Source organism: Myxocyprinus asiaticus, chromosome 38, assembly GCF_019703515.2.
Source record: "Myxocyprinus asiaticus isolate MX2 ecotype Aquarium Trade chromosome 38, UBuf_Myxa_2, whole genome shotgun sequence".
Classification (NCBI taxonomy): Eukaryota; Metazoa; Chordata; class Actinopteri; order Cypriniformes; family Catostomidae; genus Myxocyprinus; species Myxocyprinus asiaticus.
This window is the reverse complement of record NC_059381.1, coordinates 26104289-26115459: the sequence shown is the minus strand read 5'-3', so window position 1 is coordinate 26115459 and position 11171 is coordinate 26104289. Positions and strand designations below refer to the sequence as shown.

Below are 11171 nucleotides of genomic sequence, written 5' to 3'. Positions count from 1 at the left end.
AGCCTGTGAAATGCTAAAATAAGAAGTAGAGTTAACACTAAAACTCTTCAAAAACAAAGTATTTCAGCTTTGAGGACCAGAGTAGTAAAGGAACAAAATAATTTATTAAAAGAATAGTTGAAAAATGAAAAGTTTGTCATCATTTTCTCACCCTCATGTCATTCTAAACCTGTATACTTAAAAATGTGATTAAAATTATTTACATTTATGACTTAAATTTCAGACACAAAGCTATTGAATATTTTGGAAGTCATACGGACCACTTCTATGATACATTTATGTTGCTTTTTGGTCATTTTGGAAGTAAATATAGCAGGTGAAATAAATATAGCTAAAGATATAAAGTACTTTCTACTCTGAATAAGGTAGTTTAAGCGTGAACTTGAAAAAATATTTGACATTTCTACTAAATTCAAATGTAAAAATTAATGATCTATATAAATTTAAGGAAATATTATTTATGATTTATAGTAATCTTTACAATGGATCATCATATACCAATCCTGAAATCTGTTGAAGAAAAAATCTGTTGATTGTTACCGTTATTGTGTTTTGTGCACCATGTTTAGAGGTCTGCATGTGGAGCCCTGTGTATTGTTTCTACTGCCGTTAAAACTAGGTGATGTTGTCCAATACACTACAAAGCATGCATTAAGCTACCCTGTGGAAGTCTTCCATGTGTAATGTGGTACATGACTAAGTATGTTAAATAAGCATTGAAATGCTAGTACACTTTTAAAAGCATTGCTTAATTCAGTGCCACATTGCTTAAAGGTGCACTCAGTAATTTTTCCTAATTTAAAAAGTTTAACTTCAACAGAAATTAATTGTCATTTTGAAACATAAATCTAAATTCATGACTACTTACTTGATGAAGACTCCAGTCATATCAGTAACCTTATAAAATTGGTTATTATTTGTAGCCTTTACTTGAAAATATGGTCTGTTAAATTTACTAGCAATTTCTGGGTGGAAATTGTTCCCTAGGTTGTTGTTTTTTTTTTAAGTAAACCCCACTCCAAATTTTTTCAGTGTTGACAGCCCCAGTCCTCATTCACTTTCATTAAGAAATGAGTTGCCAGGGTATTCTTTTTATATATATATAATCTGATAAACCTTATCAGGTGCAACTTGTTTTCTGAGGAGGAGATTCAACATTTGACAACTTGAGAATCAGATGCAGCCATCCATCTATAATCACCTTGAGAGCAATGTGCCATTATTTGAGCTCAAACAGCAATAGATGGTATGATGAATTTGCTTTGCTCCACTTGCTATCAACTGCCCAGTAGTCTCAAGCCAGCAGGAGTCACATCAGAATTCAAATGACTTGAGAAGCACCGCTGAGAGAATGAGAGACAGCTAGAGAACACAAGTAAATTACCAAATAGTGGAATGATGGAATTGAGAATTCACCTTTAAAGCAATCAGCATTTAAAACAGCAATATGGAAAACCCACAGAGATTTTGACCAATCAAAAACAAATGAATCCAGAATAAAAGAAACCCATTTTCTTTATGGGGGAATAGTACAAGAAGAGCAAAAGAGGAGAATGTAATCAGACTTTAGACATGTCTATCAAAGTGTAAATGCATAAAATTTTGACATGCCAGTTGAAACCAACTCCCTAACACACAATCGTACTTGTGGTTAATAAAAAAAAACAAAAAAGAATTAGTGTAAAAATCTAATTAATTTTAAAAATTATTTAGGTTCATGAGTCCAGAGCTGTTTAGTTTCTTTACAATTTAGCATTTTATTGTTTATGGTACCAATTGCCACCTAGAGCATTTGTCTGAAGAATTTCACTCATCTAGATCCTACCTAGATCTAGATAAAATTAGTAATGTATTTACTTTGACTTTATTTCTTTACTTCTTAAAGTAATCATAAATAAATTTGTAAGCGAATTAATTCTACCATTTGTGACAGACCTTAGCTCAAATGCACTGAACAGGACGTTTATGGCAATAAACCGTGTACCTTTCATAGAGGAAGAGCTGTAATCTGAAGTGATCAAGAGCAAATAATGAAAAAGGGTCTATCCTCCAAGTAAAACTTATGCTATTAGTTGATTGATGTTAATCTTTACAAAGTAAACAGCGTAAGAAACAAAGACATTTAACCGAAGTGCAGGTTGACATCCCCAGGCTGCGTGGTAGATCATTTCACCTCTTTCAAAACATAATAGCCTTCTATTTAGCCATATTCAGGCTCAATTTTCAACAATTAATTACACTGGATTGGCAGCGTAAAAATGTCAGTAGCCATGAAAAGGATTTGATTTCAATTATCTCGGCTCAAAGGGGGTATGATTTCCGAATACACTTAAGCAAAATTATAACAGGACTTTGCTCCCCATAAAATTGGGTGTGTTTAAAGAGTGATTATGTGCTGAATAGACGGGTGTTGAATGGGAGTGAATGTTCCAGGCTCCCTCTGAAAGGCACTCAATTATCCCTGATTGCTCCCCTTCACGGTGGAGCTAGTGGAGATACCTGCTATTGCTGTGATTAGGGAGAAATTTACATGCAGCACTTTCTGCTGAGGGAAACAGGGCTGTGGGGTTAAAGATTTTCAAAAGACAGCCAAGGGGTCAGTTCAGCAGATGTGGTAAAGCAGTAATAGAGGAGTACTACGTCTAACGGGTCATTAAGGGGGTTGGGGAATGAGAAGATAACGGAATCAAAAGCGAAAAGGAAATAAAAGAAACAACAAAGAGCTCTTCAGTCACATTTTAGACATAATATCATAAAATAAAACTAGTAGCCTATGCATGTTCTGGAAGGCAATACCTCATGTTTAGAATTGTGATATTTCAGGTCATTTATTGCAGTCAGATGATGTTCGTTCCATATCTTACATTCTTTACTTGCATATTTATAGTCTGTTCAAGCTGTCAGACCTTCACTCTTACTCTACAATTACATTGTTTTACTTCTCAACAAATATATGGTCTTGCCTGTTAGAATGTTTTGCTATCAGTTGTCTTAGAGTGCTGTTTCTCTCTGTTTTTCTTTTTCAAAGCTGCACTATTATGCATATATTAGCCTTTTTAAAAATATTTACGCATTTCAATTTCGTAACAAATTTCCATCAAATTTAATTGTGTAATCTTTTAACAAAATGAAATTAATGAAACTTCAAATATTTAGTTCACATTTTTAATTTTTAATAAGTTTTTCAAAAATTACTCTTTACTTTTGTCATGAAATTTAAATTCATAAATCTTTCTTTTCTTTTTTTAAGTTGTTTTTAAATTATGATTGGTGTAATCATGAAAAAAAATATTCTTCTAGAATATTTACAGTGGCAAGAAAAAGTATGTGAACCCTTTGGAATTAACTGGTTTTCTGCATTAATTGGTCATAAAATGTTATCTCATCTTCATCAAAGTCACAAGTATAGACAAACACAATGTGCTTAAGTTAACAACACACAAACAATTATAATCTTTCATGTCTTCATTGAACACATCCCATTAAACATTCACAATGCTGTGGAAAAAGTAAGTGAACCTTTGGATTTAATAACCGGTCGATCCTGCTTTGGCAGCAATAACTTCAACCAAGTGTTTCCAGTAGCTGCGGATTAGACCTGCACTTTCCTCATTGAGTATTCCTGTGTGCCCTTTGAGTCATCTTTGCTGGACGGCCACTTCTAGGGAGAGTAGCCATAGTACTAAATCATCTCTGTTTATAGACAATTTGTCTAACTGTGGACAGATGAATATCTAAGCTCTTCGAAATAACTTTGTAGTCCATTCTAACATTGTGCAATGCAACAGTTCTTATCGTAAGTCTTCTGGGATCTCTTTTTTGCGAGGCATGGTCCACATCAACAGATGCTTCTTGTGAATAGCAAACTCAAAATGTTTGTGTTTTTTATAAGTCAAAGTAGCTCTAACTCACACCTCCAATCTCATTTCATTAACTGGATGCCAAGTTTGTCAACTCCTGACTCTAATTAGCTTTTGTTGACATCATTAGCCAAAGGGTTCACATACTATTTCCAACCTACACCGTTTGAATGATGTATTCAATATGTACAAGAACATATTAGTAAAAAAGTTATTAGTAAAAACGGATTGTTTTATTAAAATCTATTACAATAATGAAAGACCTTTTCTGCTATACTTATTATAGATAGATATAGCTATCTAAATTAATTCAAGTAAAAAAATATTCCTTAACATCACTGAATCAACCTGAACACATTGTTACTCAAACAAAACTAAGGGTTAAATCAGGTAGAAATAGCTACTTAAGGGAACAATTACATGATAGATAGATAGATAGATAGATAGATAGAACTCACAACTTTATCAACTATTGGTTGAGCTAGTGCTTATGTTGTTTAAAGGGGCTTATATAGACATTTGATAATAATACTTGCTATAATCTTCCTACTCCTCAACAATTCACCATATAACCACAAAAGCATGCCCTGAAAATGTTCAGTCCCTTTCCGTATAGAAATTCTCTTAATCCGTGGTTGGTAATCAGTGGTTTAAATTGACCATTCAACATTTAACATGTTAAGCCCTGCGTCGTTATGAACAGACCTCTGAACAGGGCTTTCTGAATAGCGTTTAAGATTTTAAGTAGGACATTATTTTGAATATTATTCATTACATTTAGGTCAAAGATGGTACCCATAGTTCATACACTGGTCCAACCGCATGGCACTAATGCTTTTCTTCGCGCGATCAGATGACAAATCCCCGTATGCACCATTGGATGACGGCTGAGTTCGAATGAGTTAAAACAGTTTAAAAAGTAGCATAGATTAACAACTCGATTTTCAGCCTTTGACAAGGAAAAAAAAAAAAAAAAAGCAAAGCAGGAAGCTGAGGTAAGCCTCTTAATTTGGATGAATGGTGAAAACAAGTATTGGGCATTAATGCCAAGATTACATGGACACCTATGGAGATGTTAAAGCTCTACATTTCGCCCTTCTCCACAGCAGTTCCCGTGACTGCAAAAACGACGACTATCTCGTTTAAAATGTGATGAATAAAGTTCGTTCGTTCCCGAAATAAGCTGACATCGTTAAAAATAATACAATTTGACCGTTTAATTTACTATTCTTTCTTTTGTGTATATAATTCGCTTGACCAATTTATGAGGTTCATTTTGTTTATTATGGAAGTCATTTTATGAGAATAATAGCTGATTTTTCAATGCGTAAAGCTTTCAAATAAGATTTACGCATTTCATTTTCATAAATCCTAAAAGTTAATCTAAATATATATATATATATATATATATATATATATATATATATATATATATATATATATATATATATATATACGTTTTATTAATTTAGTTAAAAATCACACAATTGTGTTTGATGGAATTTTCTAATGAAATTGAAATGCATAAAAAAAAAAGTCTACATTTTTTATTTTTTTTATTTTTTTTGAATGTGTAGGCTACAAAGAAAACACATTTCTGAAGCTTTTTCATTTAAGTTTATTTTTCTTTCACATCTTAATATTTTCACTGGCTCATTTATCAAGAAAAGCATACAGTTATTTATTTCCCTGAAGTATGATGGCTCATAGGTTTAATAAAACATAAATAATGCTCATTGAAATGCATGACAAAGATATCACAATTTTTCCCCCAAAAATCTTAATATGTATCATGAGGAAGTATACAACCCTTTAACTGCTCAATACAGAAATCTTGAAAAAAAAAAAAAAAAAAAGCTATATTGTATGTCTATTTGCTCAAATCACCAACAGATGAATATCAACATTACAATGTGCATTGCATTAAGAATAATGACAACTACAACAACAAAGGATGAAGATATCAAAATGGATCATTCAACAACCATTGGGAAAACACATTCAGCACATGATAACAAAAAAATACAATAGAATAATAATAATAATTTTTATGCTACAGTTAAACTTTCAGAGGCTGAAGTCTACATGTGTCTATTAATGCATCTATTAATAATAACTCTTTATATCAGTGCTTCTGCTGGACTTTGGTCTTTTGCCTTCCTCTCAAGTGAGATAAGGAGTGTGACTTAGCACTCATCTTTTCCAGCCATTCCAGCAGCTGTGATGTGAGTCAGCTGAGCAGAATGCTCCTTTGCTTTGAGACGCAGTGCTGCTATGCTGGAAGCACGGAGGTCAACAGTGGGGATGGAAGGTAATGAGGGTGAGGAAGAGGAGGGAAGGCTATTGATGAGGTGGGAGCGTGGTTGAATTGGACCCTCGATGGCAGGAAGGGGTATCCTTTGCAGTGCCATTGGACCTAAGCTTGTAAACAGTCTGGTGAGACATAGAGAAACAGACGATTTTAGCCATGCTTTTAATGACATCAAATTGATATCTTAATAACTTAAAGCGATGGTTCACACAAAAATGAAAATGAAAATACTGTCATTATTTACTCACCTTCATGTTGGTCCAAACACGTTTTTTCTTTCATGTAACACAAAAGGCATTCTGTTAGGTTCTGACAACCTCAGTCACCATTCATTTTCAATGTATGGAACAAAGATGCAGTGAAATTGAATGGTGACTGAGGATAACATCCTGCCTAACATCTATTGTGTTCCATGAAGGAAAGACAGTCATGGTTTGAAATGACATGAGGATGAGTGAATTATGACTACTGTATATTTAATTTTTAAGTGAAATATGCCTTTAAATCTGGTTAATACTAGTTTACAACTGATGCCATTGTCACAAATTATAAGTTTATTGGAATAACACTGTAGAATGACTATTATGCAAAACTCTATAAGGGTTTACCTTCCAAAAGTGTGGTTGATGAAAGCGGGATGTCTAAACATGGCTGCCCCTAAAAGAGCACTGAAGCTGTGAGGGGAGGCTGAGCTTGGGGGTGGTTGAGCCAGTCTTTGTAGGGGGGCAGGCCAAGCAGAATCAATAGCTGGATGTGGGTTGGGGATAAAATGATTCCCACCCAGGTAATGACACAAGGACTGTGCAGCAGGAGGGTTTCCAGGATAGTGAAGGCTAAGAGAGTGTGATGAGACCCCTGACTTTTCCCTTTTCCTCCATTTTGCGCGTCGGTTCTGGAACCAGACCTTTACAGAAAAACAATGCTTTTGTCAGCTTTAAATACAAAATTCCCCTTTTTTGTATTATTGTACATTTGGTTAAGAACAGTGGTGGCTCGTCAGAGGAGGCAAGGGAGGCAGAGCCTCCTCAAATAAAAAAAAAAAATATTCAAAATGATCGCAACAACAAAAGTGATAAAATTAACAGTTGTTTTAATCAATTTACCTACTAACTCAGATACCTTTAATAGAAAAATATGAGAATATATGTATTTTCTTGCATGGTAGTTCGGGTGAGTTTTAATCACTGTATGGATCGGTATGATGAGGCTGACAGCATAAATCTCCATCTCATTAGTGTAACTTGTACAGGTCATCAGGTTTCACCTTTACATTTTTAAATTGCAGAGGCTATTTAGATACAATAGATGCTATTTACCCGGATCAAACCTTTCTCTCAACTCCCCGACCTTCACCGTGACCAAATCACTGTGAGAAAATCAACCTTTATTTATTTATAACCATTTTTTATGTATAGTTATTAGTAGTAGAAAAGAAACAGGTTGGAAAAAAAGTGGGAATAACACCTGGGTCATCCGCACGAAAAAGCACATCCACATCATCGTTACACTCCACCTGCAGGGACACTAGGGGCTCGGTTTGTCTTTAATTTATTAAAGACACTATTGGAGTGCAAATAGCTGTGCTGTGTGGCAGGTGCTATTTACACCTAATGTAAATAGTCTGTTCGGATTTTTACCACTCTGTTACGTTAATAAACTGAATCAAAATGGATATTCAAATGACACAATTTCATCTGCTTCTGTCCGACCAAAAAAGGCAAAACAGATTCATTACCAGTTATTATCAGAGTTAACCTTTCAAGCCAATCAGCTTTCAGTATGATGTTAATGTGTCATCAAGCCTGGCAACATATTGACTAAAAATTTACTGGAGGATCTAAAAGCACATGAAAGACTTGTCAAATCTTGTCACACTTGGAAAGCACTGCATCAAAGGTACAAACTTTATTCACAGTAACGCTATATTTGACAGAAATGAAAACGAGGCTGAAGGGATAGACTTACAGTCTCTTCAATGGCATGCACTGTATAAATCTGTAAGCTCCTATCACTTCTAATTTTCTAAAACTCGTGATTTCTGGAGTTTTTTGTCAATTGAAATTTTTTGGAAATATGTTTTTTCCCCCTTCAATGGCTTGTCAGTGGAACGATCCAAAACATTTTTGACAACAGTATCTACCCCCACAGCCTTTTTTTTTTTTTTTTTTTTTCATTCCCGTCAAAAATTAAAGATGGCGCTGCTCTGAATAAGTTAAACTCTTTGTTTAATAGATAAGGCAGGCATATGGTTATATTATAGGCAATAAAACCATCAACAGATGTTAAATAGACTATGTTACATCTGCAAATGTTAGGGGTTAGGGGTGAATCTCTTATCATTGGTAAAACATGACTGAAATAGTTACAGTAAATGATGACCATATACATTGGCAATAATGTATGAGTGAAAAATGAGTTCTACAATTGTTTAATGTAAGATTGCTTTAAATACAAAAGGGACTTTTTATGTGAGTCTACCAAATTACCTAAAAAAATAAATAAACCGAGTCTATTTGGGCCTCTTCCACAATTTCCTTGAGTTATTACGTAACTTCTTAGGTAATACGGTATTTTCTTGTAATTTAAAGCAATGCGTTGTCAACTCAAAGTCGCCTATAACATTATTACGATCAGTTTATTTTTCATTATGCGTCTTGCAGTATATTTCCGAGGCCGTCTGTTGGTATATTGCAGCCAGCTTAATGTTAATGTTGGCAGGAAATCTGTCAACTATACTGTTATTGCAGCCAATGTATTTGGAGTTGGACAATAAGAGTGACCTTTAAAACAGATTTAAGATTCCATTGCTGTCATTTTGATAATGTTTCTATTCTTGTTGTGGTGTTTTGTTGTCCTCTGTCGTGACGTGCACAGTGAAACAGTGAATGTTGACAAGAGTGTGACCTGAAGAAAGTCACAAGACTTACTTGCACTCGCGCTTCTGTAAGATCTAGTCTCATCGCTAACTCCTCCCTTAAATTAAAAGGAAAAAAGATAGGTACAATCACATTTTTCACTGATTTTGACAAAGATTATATATATATATATATATATATATATATATATATATATATATATATATATATATAAATGCATTTATTCATTCATTTACATTAAAATCTAATGATTGAATATCGAATGGTGAGCAAATATATTTCCACTTAATATATTTCATTTTCGCTTGTATTGCAACGATTAAAAGCAGCGACATGAAGAATTTGTAAATGAAAAATAGTTAAAGCCTAATAAATTCTAAGTATATATGCAAAATGATTTAAGCAAGTTGTATTTAAAAAAGGAAATTGGTTGCGTATTTTGGAAATGACTCATTTAGAGGAGATATTTTTTATCAGTTCTAATAAATTACTTAATTAACACGTGACTGATAATGATGGCGCCATTCCAACCATTGAATGCAATCAAACACATTCATTTAAGCAACACACTGACAAAAGTAAGGCTTTAAACAAATTCTTCTACATTTTAATAATCGTTACCTTGTGAATACATCAGGGTAGTGTGTCTTTTGGAAAGCTCTTTCTAACTCATCAAGCTGGGAACTGCTAAATGTGGTCCTGTATCTCCTCTGTTTTCGTTTAAACATCCCATCTTCGGTGTCACTTCCCGCTGATAAAGTCGTTTCCTCGCTGTTCTTCAAGTATGTTTCCCTGTCCTGCAGCCCAGGAGAACATTTTGCCTCTCTACACAGACTTTCGTTATCTGTATCTTGATGTTCCGGTCTTTGAGTGGGACTCGAGGTGTTTTTGCAGGACTTATGAAACGTATTTTCCTGATAGGGTCTAGTATGACTGCTTATAAGAGGGGCCTCTGTGATTTTTAAGTTTTCACAAGATTTGTGCAGCAGGCGTGATCCCGCTGTCTCACTGTTGTCTGTGTGAATTTCTCTTGAGGAATCAGTCATCCTGCCCAACGGGGCGAAGGGGCGACGGAGCTTGGGCGGCAGGTGCATTTGAAGGGGCCACAAACAGTGTGGAGATGCTATCAGCAAAGAACGTTTTGATAAACGATGGTTAACAGGGTGGCTACATCAATTTACCAAATGAAAACAGTTTCACAACACACACAATAAACTAATTCAGTTAATTAAATCAGTGAATTAACGCTGCAGGAACTTACCCTCAGGTGCCGAGACGCGCTCTCCTTTGAAGGGACTTTTCCTACCTAGAATACTATCAATGCAGTATGAGGACAACAGAGTGGGCGATTTACATTTGCAGTTTGTTTGGTCTGAATTGTGCCCCTCTACTTCTCTGCTCATATCTCTGGTTTTCATGAAGGCTTTAGAAACCAATGCTCCATCGACCGCGCGCCCCAATGATCTCGCTGACTGATCGTGCAGAAGCTCGCGCGCGCTGACCTTTGTACTGATGCTTCAGCTTCCAAAACTCACCTAAAGCATCTGATTGGTTATCCAATGAAAAGCGCTCCCTCAGACGAGGCAGGCTGTGTGTTTCAATTTAAAAACCCTATCACAATGCTTCAGTAGCGCGTGTAGCACAAATAACTTTGGAATATTTCACATTAGAGTTAGAGTATTTTTTAGGCTAAATTACTGCACAATAAGTAATCTATAAGACGAACAACTAGACTTTAGAACTAATAGGTTCATCTTAAGATAGGCTATACACTACAATATGTTATGAGGGTAATTCTAAAAAAAAAAAAAAATCTGACTTTCCAACTTACAAAATATGTTTCGCCCTAAAAGCTGAGGGTAAACATTTTTTAATCTTGACAACATTTGTATTCATAACTTGACTGTTGTTCTTTGTTGTATTATTTAATTGTGTTTCACGAATGAAGGGAGGGTTGTAACACCATGCTGTCAGTAGCATCACAAAGCATACACCACTGATCAGAATAAAATCAATAAATAAGGGCCTACCATTAATTTTTTTTTAAATACAAATATTTCACATTAAAATTAAACAAGGGTAACATCAATTACATATTTCAATGAACCAAGTGAAAAAAAAAAT

The 11171-nt window shown here is 34.6% G+C and overlaps 1 protein-coding gene across 1 annotated transcript; it reads right to left on the bottom strand.

The window, feature by feature from the left end:
* Positions 1 to 5552: 5552 nt before the first annotated feature.
* On the bottom strand, positions 5553 to 10477 carry arxb (aristaless related homeobox b). Its single transcript, XM_051677587.1, has 5 exons — positions 10309 to 10477; positions 9669 to 10170; positions 9099 to 9144; positions 6780 to 7075; positions 5553 to 6293 (listed from the first exon to the last, which is right to left on the bottom strand). The coding sequence occupies exons 1-5, from the start codon at positions 10463 to 10465 to the stop codon at positions 6047 to 6049; spliced, it is 1248 nt and encodes a 415-aa protein (XP_051533547.1). The 5' UTR covers positions 10466 to 10477; the 3' UTR covers positions 5553 to 6046.
* Between the last annotated feature and the right edge of the window lie 694 nt (positions 10478 to 11171).

What these genes read in the sequence shown, in the direction of transcription:
- arxb (XM_051677587.1), bottom strand. Translation starts at nt 10,465, where the DNA reads ATGAAAACCAGAGATATGAGCAGAGAAGTAGAGGGGCACAATTCAGAC. An exon ending in GCGCGTCTCGGCACCTGAGG is followed by an intron (nt 10,171 to 10,308) that starts GTAAGTTCCTGC and finishes CTTTGCTGATAG; the next exon opens with CATCTCCACACTGTTTGTGG. An exon ending in TTACAGAAGCGCGAGTGCAA is followed by an intron (nt 7,076 to 9,098) that starts GTAAGTCTTGTG and finishes TTTTCTGTAAAG; the next exon opens with GTCTGGTTCCAGAACCGACG.